This window comes from Pinus tabuliformis, chromosome J (assembly GCF_031772625.1).
Source record: "Pinus tabuliformis cultivar Carrire ecotype Pingquan chromosome J, CPIR1, whole genome shotgun sequence".
Classification (NCBI taxonomy): Eukaryota; Viridiplantae; Streptophyta; class Pinopsida; order Pinales; family Pinaceae; genus Pinus; species Pinus tabuliformis.
The window spans coordinates 1,136,468,009-1,136,494,422 of NC_142295.1; the positions used below are offsets into that span (position 1 = coordinate 1,136,468,009).

The window sequence follows — 26,414 nt, forward strand, 5'->3', positions numbered from 1 at the left end:
TGGTTTAATTTTTATTAGCGCATTGATAGGTTTATAATGTATAAATAATTTAGTTTATAGTGTTGAATTAAGAAGTTACTTATATTAATTTTGGTGTGAAATAAGATAGTGGAAAAAGTCTAAAGAAGCTTGGGAAGAATAAGTGTGTACATTTTGCATGTTTAGGACTACGAAATTGGAAAAATATTTTATTTTGAAATGTGATGCATTCAAAGACACTAGAGAAAATTATGAGAACATGTTAGCATTAGTTTCTTGGCATTGTCTTTTTAGCGAGGGAATTGTTGGAAGGTTGCGTCAGCTCATCATCAATTTGAATCAGAAAAATATTGAATTGCAAAAAGCGAAAAACAAAAAACTAATGATCTCATAAAGCTTTAGAAGTGACATTGGAGTCAAGCAAGGTTGCCCTCTATCCCCCACTCTTTTTGGTCTATATATTGATAAATTGGAAGAGTGGCTAACTCTGCAAGGTGGAGATGGTGTTCACTGGGGGAGTTTGTGATAAAGCTTCTTTTATATGCTGATGATATTGTATTGATTTCTAAATCGGCCCATGGATTGCAAATGCACTTATATGCCGTTGAGCATTTTTGTAGAGCAGTGGGGATGCAAGTCAATACTAGCAAGACCAAAATAATGATCTTTTCTAATAAAAAGAAGCAGAGCCAACATACTTTCTTGTTTGAAGACAACATTCTTGAAGAAGTAAATGAGTACAAGTACCTTGGGATTGATTTCAACAACAAACTCAATTGGGAGGACTGCAGAAAGAAGAGAATTTTAGGAGGGTGGAAAGCATTATATGCTCTTTAAAACCTATGTAGAGAGGCAGAGTTATGGGATTTGAAAACGATTAAATTGCTTTTTGGATTCCCAGTTTGTCCAGTGATGCTATATGGGTGTGAATTGTGGGCCAATAGGACTCTCGTCTCAAAATGGAAACAAATTGAGAAAATCCAAAAACGCTTGATCATGAGCAAGTTCAAAATAAAAAGTTCGGTACCTTATGAGATAATGTTGAGTGAAACAAGAGCAACTTCCATTGAAGCAATTGCTATGGTGCAGCTCATAAGATATCTGAAAAGAATTGAACAAATGAGAGTAGGTACATGGCCTAATGTTATCTTCAATGAAGGCATGAGTGACAAAAAGAAAACATGGATGAAACAAAACTACACATGAATGCAAAAATAGAATATCTACCTCAATGCCTATCCCACAAATAGCAAGGAGCTAAAGGATTTTGTTATGGAGAAGTTTCGTAAAAAGGTATGGGGAAAAGAGGGGTAGAAAGAAGAAATATTACATTGAGGAATTCAACCCTACGTGTGATTTACAACAAAAAGAGTTCATTGGAGCTAGCATTTCGTGGAGGGCAAAGGTTCTTATTGCTCAATTAAGGACCAACTCACATCGACTTCAATGTGAAACAGGACGGTGGAAAAGGCCTAAAGAAGCTTGGGAAGAACGGGTGAGTATATTTTGCACGTCTGTGGAATCAGAAAAACATTTCATTTTGGAATGTGATACATTCAAAGACATCAGAAAAAGTAGTAAACTCATCAGTTTGAATTGGAAAAACGCTGAATTGCAAATAGCGAAAAACAAAGAACTAATAATCTCATAAACTATTTTTTAATTTCATAAACCTTAAAATATCATTTTTCATCATTTTTCATTTCATATAGTTTTCAATCCCACTCATTATCAATGTAGATAGTCTAGTAAACAAGTGCATGTGGAGGATAGAGAATCTAATCTATGACGTGGACAAAGCCGATTAACTTTTGAACTCCTCCTCACACTGTAAGTGCCAACTGTATTAATGAAAAGGATTTATCGAGACTCCACTTAATTTACATACAGTATCTAAAATCAGAGGGAAATGCGCTAGATGATACTAACAGAATCACAACACACGGCAACTGGAAGAGTAGGCGACGACAGACGATCAGTGGTGCTTTCCCGCAATATTTTTGTCTGAAGGCGCTTCAAATGGCAACTTATTTATAGCAAATATTCTCAACTCTGTGACTGCAAGTCTTTCGATATTTATATCTACTATCTTTTTTTAAATATTTGTAGTCTTTGGCATATGATGTGCTCCGAAGGATTTTGAGACGGAAATAGTGAAGGCTTGATTGATTCCGGGGTTCGATTTTTAGGATTTGCTGTATCGATTTCGGTATCGAGCTATGGCGAACGCAGATGAGCTTGTGCCGATCTTTTCCTCTTTGGAGACGGTCTATGGCGAAGGACCCCTACTTGATGAGGCCCAATTTCGCTTCGATAATATCAAGGCCAAGTTTATTGAGCTTTATGGGAAGGAACCCCAAATATATGCCCGAGCTCCGGGTAAATTGATCTGTGAACTCTGTTCTTGAATAATGCTATAAGAAATAGCCACAGGATAAGCTTTTATTTGATTGGACTGCAATATTTTTAATGGCCTTAAATCAAGGGTTTATAATCTGGGTTTACATGTACAAAACCTCGGTATTGTAAAGATGCCTGCGATTTAAATCTTCATTGGCCCTGAAATAAGGTTTTGATCTGTGCTCGTGTATGTGATTGCATGTGGAAATGGAACGCAGGAAGGGTGAATTTGATAGGAGAGCATATTGATTATGAGGGTTATTCTGTACTGCCTATGGCTATACGCCAGGACACTATCGTGGCTATCCACAAGCGGGATCCTGAGGAATCAAACAAGATTTTGCAGATTGCGAATGTGCTGTCGGAAAAGTATGGTCCTTGTACATATGCGGCAGATCCCGATCAGGTTAGTTTGTCAGACTGTAACGATTAGATAAAGTCGATCTTAGCTGTTCTAGCTGCACCTTTATATGTAATCCCTCAATGGTTTTGGTGTGGATAAATTTGAGTGCACTTGGAAATTGTACGTCCATATATTGACATTTTTTTCTCAGAATATGTTGCTTGCTGCTGTATATTAGACCACTGAGACTGGGAACATAACGGTAATTGATTTTAGTAATGTTAAACTATTGGGAATGTCAAATGTAGTTAATCCGTCTTGTTCTCGTAAGCCTCATTCATTGCATGCTTTTAGCCACTTTTGCTATATGGTTTATCAAATTTGCAATATGGTTTGGCATTCCATTTGAAGGGCATCACTTCAACCTAAGAAATTCGAGTCAACAATATCTTCATTATTAAAGGAAAATAAAATCACAGCAATTTAATATTTTTTCTACAGTACTAAAATCGATAAGCTGTACGATACTCTTGATTATTGAAGAACATAATTATTATTCGAATATGTTAGCAAGGTCACATTAATGAATATATTCACATGTACTAATGATTATAATTATAAAAATTGTTATCACAGGACACTGCTTTTGTGAACTATCTCGAGGGGTAAACGAAGAATTAATTGATGATATTGGGACACAAGAATTCCATTTGCATGGTCTGTAGAAAACATGTGGAATGGCTATATAGGAAGTTATCAAATTACAACGAACTGATTGCTACATGTGCGAAATTCTTCTGCGCAAGTAGAAGTTATCAAATCGCAAAAATTTGAATTGCTACCTGCAAAAATCGTATCCCAAAAGAGCTTTCTATAAACTATTTTAATGTATGATCATGATGATGTAGATAAATACAAATAACTAGATTAGTGAGCAAGCTCGAGTGGTTGAACGCTTTGAGCATTGTGGAGGAGGTCTTAGGGTTGATTCCTTGAGCTGGCTGCTTCTATTGCGTGCCTCACTTGATGTCCCTATTGGGTTAAGTGCCATAATCATTGCTGACATGGTTTGCATTGGGTGTCATCTGTGAACTAAGGAAAGTGCTCAAGAGTTTCCCTGCAAAGTTTTCATTGGAACAAAAAGAAAGATAAACAAAAATGTCTACTTGCAAAACACATGCTTTTTCACTTTGGAACTCATACCATCTATTGTAATTGAGTGGACATGCAATTTTTTTTATTTTTTATTTTTTTTTATTTTTTTTGAATCAGTCTATTTCTATTATAGTACAAAAAAGTCAAAAGTTACATCAGAGTTGCAACAAGGCCGTGGCCTTGTAAATCTTGCCATGAGATTGACAATTTGCCCAGAATTACACATGCCAAAATTGAACACAGTAAAAAATTGGGTGACTTCCTTCTGTTGCGTTTTCTCCTAAGACTTTAAACAGTGCATAACAGAGACATGCTGAGGCAGACAATCATAACGATGATGAACACCGCTTAAACATGGACTTACAAACACACTGACCCATATTGCCGACACAAAGACTTTGAGACCCAGACTACAGCCGAACACATACAAAAAAACAAGATTCGAAGACAGAGTAAAACGCCTACTTCCGAGGCTGCCGAGAGCGGAATGCCTGACCGAATCAATCATCGTCCGTGGTGTATGGTTCTTCCTCTACCCTGCACCCAAATTGCAGGGAGTCTTCCGAATCTGAGAGTGGGACCACCGAGCTGGTTGGGACTCCCTGAGCAGGCTCGCTTGGACCCGCCAGGCTTGCTTGAGTAGCTAAGGAGGAACTAACTGGGCGTTGCAGATCAATTGTGGGCACTGTCCCTTGAACTGGTGGATTTTCCAGATTTACTTCTGCCTGACCTCTGAGATTATCACAATGCTCTACAGTAACAGAGACAATGAAAGTGGAGTTGGTGAGTGTGCAGGGTATCCGATACTTGACCGTAGGATGCGCCTCATGTCCACATTCTGTAATGCTTCCTCTCCCATGCCCTCTGCCACGGCCAGCTCTGTTGCCATGGAGGCGGTGCTGCTCAGGTGTTAATTCGATGGAGGAAGAAGGGGAAATGGGGGCAGACCTTTGAGTGGTGGCCCGACCGCGAGAGCCTCCTCGTCTGCTGCTCATTCTAAGCCGCTCTCGCCGCATTGCCGGATTCAGAGGATGAACCAGCGTGCAGATACTCGGAGAGGAGAAATTAACCAGGACAGAGGCCGCAAAATTTGGCGTGCAATGCTTATAAACCACTTGCAGGCTTGGAACAATGTCTAAATTGGGCGCAGAGAAAGAATGCCCCTGAGCAATCCCCCACACCACAGAGGAGTGCGCCGGTGTTGCAGTGGTATGCCAAACGACTGCAAAGGAATGCGAAAAGGTGGCAGGAGCTCCAGGGTTATGTAGCTCCATCGCTCAATGTCAGGCCAGGGTAACTCCAAAATGGGCAGAAGAAAACTGATTGATTATTTCATTAGATAACTATTGTTTATATACATAAAATGGACGGATCAGTTCATCTTCTTGATGACTGTTCACGTTCCTGTTTACCCAACCGTTGAAGATTAGGTGTGAACATTCCCCCCCTTAATCTGAAGGGATGTTGGTGAGTCCAAGCATCGTTTTGAATCTTTCAAGCTTTTCTCTTCCAAGCGCTTTGGTGAAGATGTCTGCAATTTGCTCATTTGTGGAACAATGACGGAGATGGATTGTTTTGGCCTCAACATGATGTCGATCAGATGATATTTAGTATTGATGTGCTTAGTATGATCATGGAACTTTGGGTTCTTGGCCAACTTTATTGCAGAGGTGTTATCAATCATGAGTGGAGTTGATTGTACTTGTTTTACCTGCAAATCTTCAAGAATTTTCCTGAGCCACACAATTTCTTTCGTTGCTTCAGCTGCTGCCACGTATTCTGCTTCTGTTGTGGAATCTGCTGGAACTGATTGTTTGCGTGATCTCCAGGAGACAGCTCCTGATCCAAGACTCATAGCATATCCTGAAGTAGATACCCCAGTTTCTTTGTCTCCATCGAAGTCTGAATCAGAGTATCCAATCAAGCTGAAGTCGTCCACCTGTGTATACTTGATTCCAAGGTCTTGAGTTCCCTTCAAGTACCTTAGAACTCTTTTTGCAGCAGACCAATGTCCCTCACAAGGCTTTTGCATAAACCTGGAGAGGATTCCAACAACAAATGAAATGTCTGGTCTGGTAGTAGTGAGGTAGATGAGACTTCCTACAAGCTGTCTATACTTTGTTGCATCCTCAAATTCCTTTCCTTCAATAGATGTGAGCTTCAAGTTTTGTTCGATTGTAGTAGAAAGAGGATTGCACTCTGTCATGCCAAATCTGTTTAACAAATCTCCAATGTATTTCTTTTGAGAAAGAAATATGGATTTTGGATGTTGGGTTACTTCAATGCCAAGATAGTAATGAACATAGCCCAAATCAGTGATTTCAAAACTTTTTCCTAATTCTTTCTTTATGGATGCAATATAGCTTTCATTGTTCCCTGTCATTAAAAGATCATCTACATATACCACAAGATATACAACTGTTTTGCCAACTTTCTTGACAAATAAAGTTGCATCATCAAGATCAAAATGTTTGAAGTTGAGTTTCAGAAGATGCTCAGTTAGTTTTTCATACCAGGCTCGTGGTGCTTGTTTGAGGCCATACAAGGACTTCACAAGTTTGCATACTTTATGTTCATGTCCTTTCACAGCAAATCCTTTAGGCTGGGACATAAAAACATTTTCTTTTAGATCTCCATTCAAGAATGCTGTTTTTACATCCATTTGATGGACTTTCCAACCATTCTGAGCAGCTAGTGCAAAGAGTGTCCAGATGGTGGCCCATTTTGCTGTGGGGGCAAAAGTTTCCTCATAATCGACCCCTTCCTTCTGTGCAAAACCTTTTGCCACAAGCCTAGCTTTGTGCTTGTCAAGTGAGCCATCAGCTTTGTACTTGTTCTTGTAGACCAATTTGCAGCCAATTGGTTTGGTTCCAAATGGAGGATCAACCAGCTTCCAAGTGCCATTCTTTATGAGGGCATCATACTCCTTCTGCATCGCTTCTTTCCATTCATCATGAGAAGCAGCTTCTTTGAAGGAAGTTGGTTCAAAATCTGTAGACAAGTTCAATTCACAATCATAAGTAACATCCATATCAACAGGTGAATTAGAGTTATCTACATCACCTCCATCTTGTCGGTTTATATTTCTGGTTCCTGTTTTTCCAATTTCATCAGGATGAACACTTTCAAGTGTCTTTGTCAGCCACTTTGGGGGACCTTTCTGAGATGGTCCAGGCTGCTCTGTTGATTGAGTTGGGACTGAATCAAGATTGAGTCTCCCAATTCTATCAATTACATCACTTAAAGGATCATCCGGTGTTGGAGTTTCATGCAAGGGAGATTGTTCTTCAGAAGAAGATTCTACATGTTGATCTAGTATAGGAATCCCCCCTTCAAGATGTGGAATCTGATTATCAAACTCTTGAAATGATTTTGTTTTTGTGAATCTATCCAAGCGATCAAGTTGCCGCTCAACAACACTGTTAGATTTGGATGATTCAAGAAAAATGACATCTCTAGATACAACAAACTTTTTATTTACTTCATCATAGAGACGGTATGCTTTAGAGGTGTTTGAATACCCCAGGAAGATACACTTACGACTTCTAGTACCAAGTTTGTTTCTATGTACCTTTGGAATTAAAGCATAACAGGTGGAACAAAAAATCCTGAGATGTTTTACCGAAGGAACATGTCCATACCACAATTCATAAGGAGTCTTATTTCTTATAGCACTAGATGGACATCTATTCTTTATATATGCAGCACATAGAACAGCATCAACCCAAAACATTATCTTTACATTTTTGAAGAAAAGCATGGATCGTACCATATTCAAAATTGTTCTATTCATTCTTCCTGCTACACCATTCTGTTGGGGATTATAAGGTACAGTTGTTTGATGTTTGATCCCATGTTGGCGAAGATAGTTTTCAAATTCATTTGATGTATATTCTTTTCCATTATCAGTGCGAATAGACCCAATATGAGATTGTGCATCATTTTCAATCCACTTATGAAAATTCTTGAATGTTTGAAAAGCATCAAATTTGTTCTTCAATAAATAAACCCAACACATTCTGGTGTAATCATCAATAAATGTCATGATATATTTATTTCCATTTGCAGAAGGAACAGACATTGGACAACATAAATCTGAATGAATGAGTTCAAGCTTCCTATGTGCTCTTGAATGTGAATCATGAAAAGACTGTTTGCTATGCTTTCCTAGAATGCAAGCATCACATTGCTTATGTTTTCTAGGAATTGTAGGCAAACCGGCAACACCATTTTTCTTCAACAAGCGGAGACTATCATAGTTTAAATGTCCAAATCTAGCATGCCATAATAAACTTGACGGAAGTGTACCTTCTTCATGATGAGAAATATATGAGAAATGTTGTGCATGAGCAGAGGTTCCTTGCAGTTTAAGAAGTCTTTCTTCTTCTATACCCCTCATGACAAGTGAGTGGTCAGATGCCTTTCTTACCTCAAGCTTGCCATCAAACATATGAATGGAGTGACCTTGCTGGTGGATGTGGACCAGGGACAACAAGTTTCTCTTGAGCTGTGGGAGATATAGAACATGATCCAGAAGAAAGTCTGGAAGACCAGGCAGTTTAAGCCTGATTGTGCCAAGCCCTGATGGCTTGATTTTTGATTGATCTGCAAAGTATACTGCTCCATCAACATTGTCAGTGAAATCTTCAAAAAAATCTTTCCTATGAGTCATATGACAGGTTGCTCCTGAATCAAGCAACCAATCGTTTTTCGAAGAAGCAAGTGAAGCATTAAACAAATCTTCATTTACTCCAATGTTACATTGTGCCTCAATATAGTGAGCGGATTCAGGTGCTTTACCTTTGTCTGTGTCATCAATTTTACCTTTCTGCTGGTTTCTTCTCTGCTCAATTTTGTCCCATGGTAGCTTGCATGTAGAAGCATCATGTGATCCATTTCGTTTGCAGCGAATGCAATGCAGATCCGCTTTTTCTGCTTGAGAATGTTTGCCCCCCCTGCCTCTGAAGTATCTTCCTCTTCCTCTTCGTCCACCTCTTCCTCTTGTAGAATCTTGAGCAGGATGCTTTTCTTTATGAGCAAGGCAAACAGTCTCTTCAGAAGATTCAGGGACTGTCTTCTTTCCAAAGGCTTTCTCTCTTTCAGCAAACTTTTTCACAAGAGAGTCAAAGGTTATATCTTTAAGATTTCCATTTGCTTGTAATGACTCAAGATAATTGGAGTAGGTAGGATAGAGTGCTTTGAGAAAGGCAATAAGAGGGATATCCAGCTCAACCTTAGTGGATTTAATATCATGCATTATAGACTTTACTTCAGATGCAAGAGCAAGAGGATCATTATTTTTCAGTTCAAGAGTGAAGAGTTTAATCATGAGCTGAACAACTTCAAGTGCAGAATGTGAATCATAGAGTTTTTTCAGCTTTTGTAAAGCTTCAAAGGCAGTGGAATAAGATGAAATATGACGACTTACTTCTTCATTTACAGATGCTGCGATCAATGCATAGGCTTTGCTGTTCTTGTTTTCCCAAATGACAAGTTCTTTATCTGATGTAGGCTGCACAGGGTCTTTGTCTTCTTCTCCGACACACACTCCTTTCCACAACTCATTGTAGATGAGGGTGTGTTTTACCATCCGAGACCATTCAGAATAGTTCTCCTTGCCAGTGAGAACTATTCCGACCATAGAGATGATTGAATGCATTCTGTAAAAAATTACTTCTGCTAAAAAAAATCCTTACGTTACAGCCTTCAAATCCCTCTAATATTTGCTAAAAGCATCAGCATTTCATTGTACATATCACTGCAATACTACTATGTTTTGAGAAATGCGCAATGGATCACTTCAATATATCACTTCATTCTATTAATATATCACTTCAATATATCAATATATTATGCAATTGAAAAAATGCGCAAGGGATCACTTCACTTCATTGTATTAATATATCACTTCAATATATCAATATATTATGCAATACTACAAATGCTTTGGTATATAAGACATTCTGGAAACACCGCAATATTTTGAATGACATACAAACGCTTTGAATTATTTAAACTGTGTAATATCATGAAGTCAACAAACTGCTCAACGCTATACCAAGACCGCCATCATAAATATACATTGAAGTTAAAATCAACAGCACAACACTATACTTTCAACTATCCCAGCAGCTTCGTGTCCACGAATGCATGAAAAAGACCCTCGGGATCCTTTCCGCTTCAAGTATAGGGCCACATGCAATATCTTATGCGGACCTCCCCAGCCTGAGGTGTGGCGACTTGGACATATGCGTTAGCTGTATCCATTCATTTGATCTCTGTTTCTGTGTATATAACCCTCGGCGATGTCGACACAGGGTCAGGTCATCACATGCAAGGCTGCTGTTGCATGTTGGTGAGGGTGTTACTGCGGTTCAACCATAGAGAGAGGAGCCGAGGCGCAGAGCGGACTTGCGAAAAGATTTGAATCGAAATGGCAACAGGGTTAAGGTTCATGAACTCCGCAACAAGAGCAAATCAGAGTTGTTAAGCCAGCTCAAGGAGCTCAAGGCTGAGCTTGCCTTGCTCAGAGTTGCAAAGGTCACCGGAGGAGCGCCCAACAAACTCTCTGAAATCAAGGTCGTGAGGCTATCAATGGCTCTGATCTGAGGCTCGGGGGCGTGACGAGATATGTCAACAGAGACCCGGATGAAAGAGGGGCAGAAAAAAATCTATTATGTCACCGGCGAGAGCAAGAAGGCGGTAGATGCTAATGCTATCGATGATTATGCCATAGGGAAGCTCAAGGAGTACGATACCATACGATGGGGGAATGTACCTGAGAACAACGAGCTGCAAGTCGGCGCTGTTTCCTTTGAAATCTCCTCAACGGAAGGATTTTGATTAATCTTCAGTATTTCCACAACGTCCTTAATGATCTGTTGCAGAGTCAGTGCGTCTGGTGTGGAGAGGCAGCGAATCAATGGAACGCAGGACAATTAATGACTTTTAACTGATGCGCAGAGAATTAATGACACTCAGGATAGATGCAGCGCTCAGGGCAGAGCAGCGCTCAGGACTGAGCAGCGCTCAGGACAGAGGAGCACTCAGGACAGAGATAAGGGAGTTACAAGGAATCTGGGACCTGCGCTCTGATACCATGTCAGGCCAGGGTAACTCCAAAATGGGCAGAAGAAAAGTGACTGATTATTTCATTAGATAACTATTGTTTATATACATAAAATGGATGGATCAGTTCATCTTCTTGATGACTGTTCACGTTCCTGTTTACCCAACCGTTGAAGATTAGGTGTGAACACTCAGGTTACCAGGAGGCGTATTAAGGCTGACAAGACCAGAGTTAAAACCTGCATTAAAGATCCTGCATGCGACCAGCTAAAACATGCTGTGGGGTACTGGGTGGCGCGCATGGGCTGACACCTGCCCATGTGAAGCGCCACCTTGGAACTGCCAAACTCATTGATCACCCGCATCCGGGAGAGTGGACATGCAAATTTACAAGTCATTGGCATCATTTTTTTGCCCCGTTGAATTGTGATATCATCATCAAAGATACAAGAGAAATTATAACTTTTAAAAGTGTAAATAGAATTGGGTTTAGCCACAATATTTTATGCAACTGTCATAAGATTAATCTCCTACCATGTCTTGACAATAGTTTTAGTCGATCCTCAAGATAGACAGTGCATAGATTACACATTGTTTGGTTTGTTTGGCTTTCCTATAAACCACAAGTATTTGAATGGCTTGTTATTTGTTAGGGAATCCAATCCAAGCCTAGGTTGGCCAAGACGGACTTTTTGATGATCTTTGCCATGTGTACCATTGCCTTGAGGTGGTAAAGCATATATTTTGGGACCCATAATCACTTCTCCTTTAGTGGTGGATATATTGTCGAGCAACTTTATTTGGGGATTGTAGTTATTTGGTTGAGTCCTCCTTTATTGGGACTTGGCAATGCTTGAGAGTCTTTGCCTATTTACCCTTTGGAAGATTGGTTACGTGTTTGTTTTTGAGCATGAGATAAGCTCTCTGCATGCTTTCTGTATAATGTGGAATGATGTACACCACTAATTGTTGGCCAAGAGTGCTAAAATATGCACAAGCACCAGATGCACATGCCTATTTAGATTTTATTTCTGTAATAGTGGTCTTATGGAAGAGAGGATACAAGATCCCTTGTATATACCCTTCCACTTCTTGATTCACTATTTGTTTATCTTTTTATGCAAATATAATATGTATTAAAAAAATCATAATTATAAGCTGCACATGCTGAATTCAGGGTTGGAAATTAGGATCTTAATCATTTAGAGAGCTTAGCCAAGGGTTAGATTGGGATTGGATTAAAAGCGACTACAAAACCTGGTTGAAGAAATGTGTTTTTGAGCATGATGGCCTTGTGGATAGGTTCATTTTTCAGGGCTTGTCTAGATTGAAACCAATTGAACTGGTCAGTTTCATTGGTTGTCTCAAACTAGCTGATGTTGGTTTCACAATTGTTTCTCACTTTTTTTGATGAATCACTTCATATCGTCTTATTCCCTTTTGCTTTGACAATTTTGAAAACATGGTTGCAGGGTCAATAATGAACATTTTTCTTTTTTCATGTAACAAAGAACCCCACCCTCCAACCTATAGGCAAGTGTAAGATGTTCTTTAGGGCTCAAAGTGATTCAAGAAAGAAGGCTCAAAGCCATTACAACAATATACTCAATATGAGCTCATCATGTCACTTGCGAGAATTGAACTGTTGATTTTCTAGTGCTGATAAGGCAAGCACAATTTTCTGCAACTGATAATTACTTCCAATGATATATAACATTATTTTAGCACACCCATAATATCATTAAGCAATTATACTCACAAAATTCAGCTGTAAATGCAATAGAAACAATGCTAAGTTGCAGGAAACGTGGGGGGAGGGGTCGTTTCAGGCAAGAAACGGAAACGAAACTGGGAAACGCGTACGGTACGGCCTGGAAACGCGTTTCCGACCGTACAAGCCACGTTTCCCGGTTGTAATGTGTTGTTTATATATATATATATTAATTTGTTTTTAGGTTTCCGGTAAATTCTAGAAGCCTATTCTAAAGTTATAAAAGAGCAGTTTGTCTCATTCTCTCATCACACTATTCAGCAAGTCGTTTCTCTTGGAGACTGGCAGTTGTTTCAGCTAGGGTGTTTTGAGCAGTGAGCAAAGTAGATTTCAGCAGCAGGAGAAAGAGATTTCAGCAGCAAGAGAAAGAGATTTCAGCAGGAGATTTCAGTAGCAGCAGATTTGGCTCAGCTACAGCCATATTTCTCTTCTCTTTTCTGGCATTTCGGGGTAGTTTCTTCTTCAGCACTACCATCCACTGTTGAGCATTGTGCTGCTTCTATTTTTGATGAGGATTAGTCTTTTGTGACTTGTCTCTATAGTTCTTGCAACCTTATAGTCTTTATTGTACTTGCAACCTCATATACTAATATAAATAAAGGTTGATTTTGGATTTTCCTATATTTTTATTTTCATTATGTGATCATTCATGACTCATGAGTAAATGTGATGTAAATTTAATCTTCATGTTTAAATGTAATAAATTATAATCATATAATGTAAATCTATCATTAATGCTTTATGATTGCACATATATATAATAATAATTTTTAAATATTTTTAATATATATATATATATATATTATTATATATATTCGCGTTTCCCCGTTTCCAAAATTTGGGGAGGTCGCGTTTCGTATCGCTTCCCGTTTCGGAAACTCTTTTCCGTTTCCCCGTTTTGTGCAACTTAGAAACAATGAATATCACAATAGAATAGCCATGCATATGTAATATCCCCAATTTCCTAAGTCACTTAGGAAATATTACAATTTTGACAATTTTGATATTGGCAACAATTTTGGCAATTTTGACATAGGAGAAAGGAGAAAATTGCTTTCTTATTGGGTTGTGGGGGCCACAAGGAGGGAATTCGCACTCCCTTAGGAAAAACACACTTGTGGGAAGAGGAGAGAGAAGAGGGAGTGCGTACTAGTGGAGAATGGGGTCCACAAGGAGAGAGAGAGGCAACAAGCATAAATAGAGCATGAGGGCCTTCATTTGGGGTCTTTTGTCATTTTAACTTCAGAATATCAGTTCTCTTGTGGCTGCTTAGCTCAAGATTACCAGTGCTGCTTAGCACAAGGATTTCCAAGTGGGAATCCAACCCCTTCTTTGGAGAACCTTGAGTGTCTCCGTAGTAGGGAGGAAGGAGACTATCTCAGTGTTACAGGTCATTTTGTCACAATCAAAGAGAAGAGGAGAACTTGTGTTGGACTCTAGGTGAGAATGATCTAGAAGGCGGATCACATCAAGTTTTAATCTTAGCCGTTGATTAGAGACTTAATCTCTGTCATTGAAGTCTCAACAAGAAAAGTATAAGAAGGAGGCTCGGGGTTCATTTAGAAACACACAAAGAGATTGAGGAAATCGATTTTATGAGGTGAGAAGTTCTTAGGAGGAAAATCGATTGGGGAGATCTTGCAGTTGAGGGGCAGTGAGATTCCGGGAGAAGGACTTTCCGGAGAATACAAGGCAGAGAAAGGACAGAAGATGTCCAGAGGAGGGCTGACGCTGGCCTACGCAGTGCTGACGCAGAGGCAACGCAGTCAGTGAGGGGAAGTCAAAATTCTGCAGAGGGAATTTGAAGTTCAAGTGCCGGAAGCCAGGGTGTGAGATTGTAGGTAAGAAAGTCGAATTGTCAGCCAGCAAAAGATCCAAAGTAGAGAGGCAACGTAATACCTAGGAGGGGTGACGCAGACGTTGCCCAGGGTGATGCAGTTTGACGCAGAGGGCATCAGAAGGTGACGTAGAGCCTCCTAGAGCTGAGGATGAGTCACTGATTCTCCAGTGATATGGTGAGATTATTTCACCAGTCTTTTGTCCAGTATTCTTTGTAAAGGATTGCTAGTTGAGCATCCTAAATTTGTATTCAGAATTTTCTCTTGCATAATAATAAACCCTCAGAGCTGCTGCATCGATTTTCCCGCATTAGGTTTTTCCGGGGACTATTTTGTCCAAAAATAATTGTGTCCTATGTATCTTGTTCTTTGCTCAGTTTCCTTTTTTCATGCAAATCAAATTTAAGTAGTGTAGGTTGCAGAAGTAATTTGCTTCAGTATTCAGAAGAATAACTTGATAATGTATATTAAAATCAAGGAGGTGAAGTAGATTCAGATTTGTTGCAGTAGGGGTTCCTAAAGGATTAGGAATTTTCACAGAAGGTAGACTTTTCATTGGGTTTTGCGAGGTTGGAAGTGGGGCTAGTTGGAGGGTCGAATTGCACATTTTCTGTCTTGTGCAGGGGTCACTCGTTGGGGCTTGTGCAAGGGTTGAGAGACAAGGAGGTTGGGGGAGATGAGAGTTGGAGAAATAAGGTAGCTTCGAAGGAGAATTGTCATAGGAGATTTGAGGGGCCTTGAGGGGAAGTTGGGAACATTCTACAACATTTCACCCTGTAGTGCGTACTGGAGGCCAGACTGGGCAATTCAAATTAATTTGGGGTCTTTGGGACTATTGGATTAATGTCAAACCTTGTTGATTTTTAATGTACCTTGGACAAGTGGTTTCCCATGGGTTAGTCTCTACCTATGGAAAAGTGTCCAAAATAATTCTTTTCCTAAGTGTGACTTTATAAAGTGAAAGTGACTTTATAAGTGGTAAAGTCAATGTTAAATTATAAAGTGAAAAGTGGCTTTAGACATAAAGTACAATGTGGGTACTTTATTTAATGGGTGAGTTAAAAGATAGAAAGTGAGAATTAAATGCACATTTATTTTCATCCCTTGATCTAAATGAATCTGAGCTATTAGATCTTAGGGTTGCCCAAAAGTCATTTAGGGAAACAAACGGGGGAAAAGAAAAGAGACTCCGCATTCATTTTTCATGAGTAGATTGGAGAAAGGAGGCTGAGAGCTGGAGAAAAGTTCTAAAGGAGAAATTTGTTGCAGCAAGCTGAAGGAGTGATTTCTGGGCAAAGTTGGGCATGGAAATCAAGGCATAGAAGACAACAAAAGGTATAGTATGAACAACATTGAATGCTGTGAGCTGCACGTCGTTCAAGAGAAGTTTTGTTTTTTTGTTTGAAAAAAATTCCATATAGTCCGTACAGAGGTACGGAAATCTGTATAGTAGAGTTCATATAGTCGCATCCGTACAATACATATTTTCAGCTTCAAGTGGGCATGGAAATCGAGGCAAAATGGACATGATTTTCAAGGAGTTTTGGGCTGAAGAGATAAGTTGTATTTTACTGTTTTGTTTTGTCTGCAAATGTATTTTTCCTGAACTTGAAAGATAAATAAATTTTGAAGAGTTCTCTAACAGGTTTTCCCCGGAGAAGATTGAAGAGGTTTTGCCTGGGTCTAAGTTGACCAAAAATCTGTGTATTTTTATGTGTTGCTGGTCTGGTTATGTCGATATTTATTTTCAGCATGTGTTGACAGTCCCATGTATTTTAATATGAAAATTTCATTTCCAGAATTCTATATGTTAAATGTGTGTTTATGGGAAAGGGCATTTAATTGAATGGGAGTGATAAGGTGAAATTAAAACCGGGTTGGGATTGCAGGAAGGTTTTTTTTTTAGTCATCAAATTTCAACAAACCCTTTCTTGGTTTTTGTGGGTTTATTGAGGGGAGGCTCCAGCTAATTTACAGAATTTTATGAGCACGTTTGAGGGCTGAACTCCTATTTCTTTCCAGTTGCAGAAACTTAAATTTTTGGGCCAGCGCAAAGATTTTGGGTGGATTCATTTCGAGCACTTGGGCATCACATTACCGACCTGGGTTTTGCCTAGCTCCATGTTGCTTGAGAGCGGGAGCGGGGAGCGGGAGTGACCATTTTCAGAAGCTCCCGGTTTGGGAGCGAATCCGGGAGCGATTTTTTAAAAATATATATATTTTTTAATTTTTGATACATATATGTCAACAAAAACATGTAGAATGATGAATTAGACATAAAAAATATAAAAAAGCATAGATTGATCATTGAACCATATCACATCAATCATCTAGAAATTATAATCGTCATCAACCATGTCCACAAGTTAGTAAAATACATATTACAACTGCAACATATTGAGTCTCATGAATCATGATTCATCAAATTCAATCTTAAAGTTTCAACTTCAAGCTTTCAAAATTGAAAATTCAATAACATTTATCATCATTGATCACCAAAGTTGTACTTGTAAGCTAAGTTTAACCATTACAAGAAGTAATATCTAAGATATCTCTAAATCCTAACTTTTAACTGTTAACATGATATGAAATGTTATAAATTTATAAAATGAAACATGAATAATGAAATGAAATGAAACAACTTTAGTCTTTCACGAAGCATCATATTCATAATTCACATCATTACCAATGAGTTATAATTGCCAAGGCCCAACTTCAAACTTCAAATTTTCATTGTCACAGTGATATATTGTTTACAAAAAATATCATTATGATATGAAGGAGTCAAGAGTCAAGAGTCAAGGACTCAAAACTCAATAGTTATGAAAACTAAAGTCTAATAGAAACTAAAAAAGACAAGTAAACTGTAAATCAGAATCTACATATGGCCCTTGCCACGAGAGTCTCTAGGAGTATAAGCAGGTCGTGGTGGTCTTCTAGGAGTCTCCCGCACAGACCGACGACCAGAACTAGAACCTCCACGTGAGGGTGTAGATGGAGGTGGCGACAGCAAAGGAACAAGACTCGGACCTCGAGCACTGCTATCAAGAGGGCCTCAGATTCTTGCCTTGAAAACTTGAATCTGCTTCAGAATTAATTGGATAACAACTTTAGAACTTTAGGTCTTTGCCTCAGACTTTTCTCAAGTTCGGACCTCTCCTTCAGCCTTAGATTGATCATGGATCTGTTCAATAATGTCTTCTCCGGAAGGGGACTTGGTGCAACTTCGGTCCTCTACCAATTTTTGCCTCAGATTCGTCTTGAAACATAGATTTTATTAGCCACAAAAAAATGTCGTCGAAGACAGCTTGCAATCTGCTTCAGGTAAGCTTGAAACAACAGAGAAGATGTCCTTAGAAGCGAATTTGTATCAGCTTCAAAATGACTCGGTTCTATCCTCCAAAATGCCTCATACAAGAGGCTGAATTTGTGCCACAAAGATGCCTTAGACAAAGGTTTCAGTCTACTTCAAAAGAAGCCTTGGAGTAGGCCTGTATAGGCCCTAAGTATGTCTCAGAAGGCTGCCTCAGAGGGCCGCATATTTGCCTCAAAGAGCTACCTCAGAGGGCTGCAGGTCTGCCTCAGAGGCCCACAGCTCAGTCAAATTAGGCCTCAAGACAGGGCTGAAACAAACCTCTAAAATTGCCTCAAGGAGGCTGAATTGTACCACAGATTAATCCAATACAAAACAACTTCTTAAACAGTCCTGTCTAAAAATGTCATGTAGAGACATACTCCTTGGATTTTCGATCTCCTTCACAGATGTTCAATGAAGCACAAGCCTTAGACTTCTTGATTTTCGTTGTTCAGATCCAAATTTCTTACTTGGAATGTCACAACTCGAGTGTATATATGGAAGAGATTGGAGGAGGGTCAAATATAGGGACGACCTACTCTTAAGAAATGTCCTAATGTTTAAGTCGGCTAGATTTCATATAGTCACTTTCAAAAATTAATTTCTCCTCAACCGGGGGAGTTAGAGGGAAAGCAATAGCTTGTTGGAAAGGTCTCGGTGAGCACTATAAGATGATGTAATCCATTCTTGTGTTTGCCTTGATCTAATCCACCAAATTCTTGATTTACTTCCGGGGCTGCTTATGACCCATTGACATCAATGACAACTTTCTTCCAATAGATGCCATGGCTTGAAATTTAATTTTAGCATTAATTAAATTTAACAATCTACTTGTTTGATTGAGATCATAAGGATGTTAGTCATCTAGGGCTTGAAATTTTCGCATAGTATCATAGCTTGATCTCTAATTGAGATTCCTAGGTATTTGCAATATTTAATCTATTGGAGGGAAGAAGGACTAGTAGTAAGAGAATTTTGAAGTTTCGTTTTCTTGTTTGGAAGTTTCTGAATTAGATTTCATATATATGGCAACAATGAGCCTTTGGTTTGTGGATAGATTAGATGGTGCCTCAAATTTCTTAGCATGGAAGGTGAGAGTTACACTCTTGCTAAAAGAGAATGATCTCTGGGATTTATCAAGTGTGAAAATTTCTGAATCTTTACAAACAGAAATCCTACTGTAGTCACTGGTTTAGCATCTCCTACTTGTTATTTCATTCAACAAGTTATTTAATTAATAAACGTTGATGAAAAACACTACTGCAGACTATAGTGACATACAAATCATAAACTGAAACAATATATGAGACAAACACACAAGGGACACATTATTTTTGGACAACACGGCCCCAGAAAAATCCAATGCAGGAAAACCGGTGCAGCATATAGAGGGTTTGTATTATTAAGTAAGCAAAATCTGAGTACAACAGGTTGCCTCTCACACTGGCTAACCTTTCAGAGAAATCTCGACAACAAGAAATACATACGAGGGTTTACCTCGTTCTCCATGTCACAACTGATCCACTGAGTGGCCTGACTCCGACAAACATTGGGAAATCCCAACGCAATCACTGCGTGGGCTAGCGTCTTGCCTTTGGGACACTGCGTCACCCTAGATCGATTCGCTAGAGGAAGACTACTGTTCAGCCCTCCCGGCTCAGAACCTCGCTTCTCCGACAAAATCTTAAACTTCTGACGAATACTCTACATTGCCATTGTAAGAGACCCTCTGGCCTGCATCAGCACTGCGTGAGCGCCTTCTTGGGTTGCGTAGGCATTTGCGCTGCCTCTCTGATGCCACTGCTGCCTCTCTGACACGTACTCTTTGGCTCAGAACTCCTTTCCGATCCAAATCTCTGCTTCTACCCCTCTCACTGCAACTCAGATCACTTGTTTGATTTTCTCAGCAAACCACACCCCAAAAAAATCGAACTGACTGATCACTTGGTGTATCTCCAACTGACCCTCAAGCCTCCTCTTATACTTTTCCTGTTGATGAATCAACGACCGAGATTAAGTCCCTAATCAACGGTTAAGATTAAAATAGACTTGATCTTCATCTCTTAGAAGCTTCTCACCCATATTTTTATAATACCCATTAATATTTTTATTTTCCTAAGTTTAGACTTAGGAACCCTGTTAAAAATATTAATTATTTTAATAACAACGACCGAGATTAAGTCCCTAATCAACGGCTAAGATTAAAATAGACTTGATCTTCGTCTCTTAGAAGCTTCTCACCCGTAATTTTATTAATACCCATTAATATTCTTATTTTCCTAAGTTTAGACTTAGGAACCTCGTTAAAAATATTAATTATTTTAATAACTCACAATTCGGGTGGAATTTCTCCAAACGATTTCTGGGTTTTGGAGAGCTCATGTACTCTAGCCCCTCCACAAAATTTTGGAGCTAGAGCACATCCGATGCTACCCAAAATCAACTTCAAGGACATTGTGACTCCGCCTATAGATCTACAATAGTTGGCAATGCACAAGAAAGAAGTGAGTGCCAAGCAGATGATCTTGGATGCCATTCTGCTTACAGATCTATAGGAGTAGGAAACACACAACAAGAAGGAAGTGAAGGCCACACGGATGATCTTGGATGCCATAAAGGACCATTTGATCCCAATGTGTTTGAGAAGAATATGGTGAAGGAGATGTTTGATTCCATAGTTGGTATTTTCCAGAGTTGAAACATAAACATGAAGATGATATTGTGGAACAAGCTTAGATCCATAGTGATGATTGTTGATATTTCTAGGGCAAACAAGCTAGAACAATTTTCTTCAACAGATAACTTATTCCAATGATCAGTTAGCATCGATAACATTCAATATCATTAAGCAATTATACAAAAGAAAATTTCAACCATTAAACATGAAAAGAGCAGTAGAAAATAATCATGAGATAATGAGACAAGAGACACAAAAATTAGGTCTGAGGCTAGGGCAAAACCCACAAGGGGAAAACCCATAAATCTTTCCTTGTGAGAGAGAGAATTCAAATTTCATCAATACATCTAGAAACAAGACATCAAGATAACATCTAACTAGAAACAAGAATTGCCAAGCCTCTCCTCCTTCCTTTTGAAATTTCGGCCCCCTTTCTCCTTTTTCCTTCACTGGAACAAACATAATCAAAACAAAATCGATCTGCCAAATGAGGAGACGTCTCTTTTATGTAGTCTTCAAAGGAGGTCGAATGGGTGCCTCCAAGGGCCCAAACTTACTTGAACAATAGGAGGCCGACTTGAGCAATTTAGTAGGCATTATATAAATTCAAATTTTTCTATTTCTTCACATGATGAAAATACCAACCATGGCTACCATATTTCCAATATTCCCTCTTAGCCAGGGAGGCACTTTTCATTTTCTCTCAAGATCAATCTCCATGACCAAACCATAGTTCTCCTGGTAAACACCTAAGGGAGAGATAAGATGTACAAGTCTCCCTCTCTATCAAGATCAATCTCCTCGACCAATCCATAGGTTGCTCAACAACTGCCCAAGGGAGAAATCAGAAGTCTCATCATTAGGAAAAATACATAGCACCAAACACATCCCATCAATCAATATTGTTCATGAGGCTAAACTTTCCCACCATAAGCAATGGTTACATTGGGTCCATCTCCCCAACAATAAATAAGGTCTCTCGGTTGACGACCCAAGGGAGGAATCTCTATCTCAATCCTCGACTACACAGTCTCTTAGTCCATGACCTAAGGGAGAGAACTCATCCTTCCTGACCAAACTCATTGGCCTCTTAATCAGCGACCCAAGGAAAGGAACTCCAGATCAATCTCTCCAACCAACCCATAGGTCTCTTAGCAACTACCTAAGGGAGAGATCACAAAATCAGTGTCCCTGACCAAACTGGTCTCTCGATAAAAACCTAAGGGATCACTTCAGGCCTCAGAATCAAACTCCTCGACCAGACTCATTGGCCTCTCATTTAATTGACCTTAGGGAGTGATAATCTTCCCGACCATAACCATGGTCTCTCAGCCAATGGCTAAGGAAGATTCTCATGATGCTATTAATCAGTGCTCCCTCTCAAAGATGGGTTCTTAGCCATTGTAGGCTTCTCACAAAAGTAAACATCAACATCCCCCTCAATAACAAAAAAATATACCATTGTCGATTCTAGCACAAGATCAAATAGATCAGCAAACAACTTCTGAAGCCAAGCTGTCACAAATCAGCTACATTTCCAGCTTCAATCGTGCTAAATGAAACATGAACATCTATGTCATTCAGACCAACACAACACCCAAAAGTGTTATTTATTTCTTTAATACATCCAATCTAAATAGTCAACAATTTCATGCATCAGGTGTTTCATGTTAATTTGGCAGCTATGGGACAAATCCCCTCCTTTGGACAATCTTCCTCATTAAGAGAAGATGCTCTTTGCCCCTAGAAGAATTCAATTTGTTCAAGGAAAAATATATTTTTAATGTGAAAACCCACATGTGCACAAAAGTATAGGGTAACTTTAAAGGTAAATTGGGTCTCCAAAGAAGCCTACATAGTGGGACTGACCTTGGCCTATTCCAAGGGTTGGACTGGAGAGAAGTAATGAGTTGGTATGCAGTTAATAGAGAAACATTCATAGTCGGAGCTATAGCACAACAGGAGCCTCAAAGCATTGATGCTTGTCCTTGGTGGCATTGGGATCCAAGAGGATTTGTTGATGACAGGTTCAGTTAGAGATTGGTTTGGGTCTGTACATGGTGGGTTGACATAAAGGCATAACATCACCCAATGGTTTGTATGGGGTCCAGACATTGGATCTTAGTTGCATTGGGCCACCAGACTAGTCCACAGGTTTGGATTGATTGAGGGCAAGAAATCTTGGGGCGGGAGGATTTGTGGTGTTCCTTTTTCTGGTGTTCCTTATGGCATGGTTAGGATGGATTTTCAGGGTTGGAGGCAGATAGGTCACAGGTGCAAGTTTACTTCATCAGCGGGTCCAGGGGTTTTTGGAGATGTTTCATGGGGTTTTCTGGAATTTTTATGGGATCCGATGGCATTCGCTTGGCATATTCCATCATTTGAACAACTTGCCTTTCGTTCCGTTACATTTTGACAACTTTCGAAAAACAGGGATATTATTGGGCATAACTCCATTAATTATGCTTAAGGTGGCATTCCGAGAGGAATACTTGACAGAACACCTTAGTGTAATAGCTCATTGGAACCAGAATGAGAAGATCCATTGGATGGGATGGTTAGAAGTGATTTTCTGTAACCCAAGGAGGCATGGTGGCCAATTTACCATTTTCCCACATTAAAAAGAATATTTAAATTGAAATAAAAGAGGGAAATGTGCTCAATGATTAAAATAATAATAAAATAGGAGGTTTTAGAGGGGTCCATCAGATTTATAAAAGAGGAGGGGGAGGCCATTAGGGACATCTCATATTGTTGATATTTTCTATTGGCGAGGTTTGGAAAACCTAGTTCCCAACTTCTCTATCCCCAAGACGGAAACCCTCAGGTATGTTGTTGAGTGTTGGGCAAAAGCCCAACTCTCCTTGAGGAGACTTCATCCAGGAGTTTCATGGAGCTACAGAGATATTGGAGTGAGGATCATTCAGGTCCTCAATTGGTGCTTCATCATCTTTCAGTTGATTCAGTGGCAGCGGTTGTTGGAGGGAGAGTGCAACTGTTGTGGAGTTTTGAGAGTTCAAGATCAGCATAGCAGCAAAATATTTGAAGCTCCACTCAGCTATCATCTTTCCTATTTTTTCTTAGATATTTCCATTCGTACTCTGCATACTATATTATAATAAATAAAGCTGAACCATTCCTTGTGCTGCATTTTCAAATTTTATTTGAGTTTCTGGGTTTACTTCTACAAATTGTCAATGTATTTGTTGTGCTTGTATAATTTTTGGGTTCCTGTTTACTGGTGCATTTTGGTGTAATTTTGTGGGTTTTTGGCAAAAACGTTGGCATACATTTTATAAAGAAAATTCACACAAAAATACCACAAAATTTCTGAAAGGGATATTACAAAATCCTTGGTGGGAACTAATTTGCTAGTTGGAAGTCTAAAGGAGATGTAATATCTCACCAATCTATACGCTGATGCCAGATGGGGTTTTGTATGTTTCTTGGGTGGACCTTGTAAAATTTGTTTCCTAATTTCTAGTACCTTCCTATAAAACAAATCTAGACATCTAGTCCATGTACTTGGAGAAAGTAGTAAGGGTTCCCCTTGACTCTTTATAGAGACATTGGTTTACTAGTTGCAAGTCTAAAAAGGATGTAATATCTCACCAATCTATAAGCTGATGCCACATGGGGTTTTGTATGTTTCTTGGGTGGACCTTGTAAAATTTGTTTCCTAAGTTCTAGTACCTTCCTATAAAACAAATCTAGACATCTAGTCCATGTACCTGGAGAAAGTAGTAAGGGTTCCCCTTGACTCTTTGTAGAGACATTGGGACCTCCCCTCTATCTTGTAGTATATTGGACATTGGAAGATAAGGTGGTCCTTTGACTCGATGTCTTGTAGGTGACAAGCTTGACATTTCTTCTTAGAACTTAAAATGTAGTGGTTTATTTCACACAAATTTGATGCAAACAATCTTTTTATTGGCCTAAATAAACCCAAGGTTGTGCATCTAGTGGTTTTGAGTATAATTTGGTCTGATAATTAAGGCCATCCTTCAATTGTTGATTTGGGGTAGCATCGGATGTGCTCTAGCCACGAAATTTGGTGGAGAGGTTAGGGCACATGAGATGTCCAATACCCAGAAAGGGTTTGGGTAGATTCTGAACAGTTTGGGAGATATTAAAATAATTAATATTTTAATGGAGTCCCTAAGTCTAAACTTAGGGAAATTAAAATATTAATGTGAATTAATATAAAACTGTGTTAGAATGGTCCAAAAGACATGGATCAAGCCAGATCTAATCTTAGCTGTTGATTAGGGACTTAATCTCGGCTGTTGATTTGTCCATGAGGAAAGTATAAGAGGAGGCTTGAGGGTTAGTTGGAGAATACACCAGAGTGATCAATCATTCTATTCTCTAGAGCGGGGTTTGCTAAGAGAGATAGAATTAGTGATCAGTTGCAGCGAGGGGTAGTGAGTACGAGGCAGAGAGGCAAGGACAGTGCCCAAGAGAGCAGCACAGAAGCAGAGAGAGGCAGACACAGAGCTAGAGGGAGCCATGCAGAGGCAGCAGAGATTGCGCAGACCTAGAAGGGCCTGCGTCATCCACACATAGGATGCAGGAGTGACTCAGAGAGCCAGAGAGGCTGCGCAGAGCCTTAGAACGCTGACGCAGAGGGTTTCACGCTGACGCAGAGGCCAACAGGGCTGACACTGAGGCTCTGATTGTGCTGGAGAGGGATTTCGTGGAGTAGGATTTCCGAATACTTGTTTCCGAAGAGAGGTATTGCTGTCAGATTTTTTATCTCTGTCGGGTTAGCCAGTTTGGCATCCACTGTACTCAGAAAAGAACTGCTTAATAATAAAACCCTCAGATAGCTGCACCGGTTTTCCCGCATTGGGTTTTTTAGGGGACATTAGTCCAAAAATAACGGTGTCATTTGTGTGCTTGTCTCTGTTTCCTTCAGTTGATGATCTATAATGTGTTGAGCATGCACTTGTATTTATTTTTAGTATTTACATGGTAAATAACTTGTTAATTAACAGAACAAGTAGGTAGGAATAAATCAGTAAAGTGCATGGAGGGTTCCTAATTGTTAGACTTAGAAACTTGAACATCAACAATATGAAGTACTCAACATCGAAAGCTACAATATGAGGTACTCAACATCGAAAGCTCCTTAGCTACCAAAGTCCTTAGGAGGGGCAATCTAGGTGGCCTATATGCATTGTTTGTAAATGTCCTCTCATCACCTTGTTCGTCTCCTAGTTTGAGGGTAGGAAGTGACCAGGTGGATCAAGAGTCCCTGAAAGGTGGAGGCCACAGAAATGTTGATAAACTAGAGGAAAAAAGAAATACTAGAGACCCAACATTATCATTGTTTAGGGGGAGGCCTGTAGAAGCAAAAACCGTTAAAATTGGCAACTAGGGCCAAACTCCATGTGGGTCATATTATTTATGGCAGCTGATATTTTTATTGGATCCCTCTCATTGAGAGGTGTAGGATTGATCTAAAGATCATCCGATTCCGATAAGTATTTATGAAGTAATGAATTTATTTATGTCATGGACAAATTGTTAAGTTGACCAGCAACTTATGTAGGCTTAGAAGCCCAACAATCATGTCTATTCAACCTTTACATTTTAGTATAAATAGAAGAGGACTTCAAGTCATTTCTACACACACTGGGATCTCTTCCTCTCTCTACTTGTCTTTGGGTTTTAGTAGGAGGAGAGATCCTAAGGAAAAGATGGAAAGGCCGGAATTGTAGGAAAAGTCGAAAAGGCCGGAACTGCGGAAAAACCAGAAAAGCGGAACTACCGGAAAAGCCGGAACTGTAATATCCCTTATCAAGAATATTCCTCAAACACAAGCA

At 39.4% G+C, this 26,414-nt stretch overlaps 1 protein-coding gene across 1 annotated transcript in view; it reads left to right on the forward strand.

Moving 5' to 3' along the window:
- Positions 1-1,853: 1,853 nt before the first annotated feature.
- The window catches only part of GALK (Mevalonate/galactokinase family protein), a 359,582-nt gene continuing 335,021 nt past the window's right edge, over positions 1,854-26,414 (forward strand). Inside the window, exons 1-2 of the mRNA XM_089379121.1 lie at positions 1,854-2,358; positions 2,598-2,785. Of these exons, the coding sequence (XP_089235247.1) occupies positions 2,199-2,358; positions 2,598-2,785 (348 nt within the window). The 5' untranslated portion in view covers positions 1,854-2,198. The remainder of the gene's footprint in view (positions 2,359-2,597; positions 2,786-26,414) is intronic.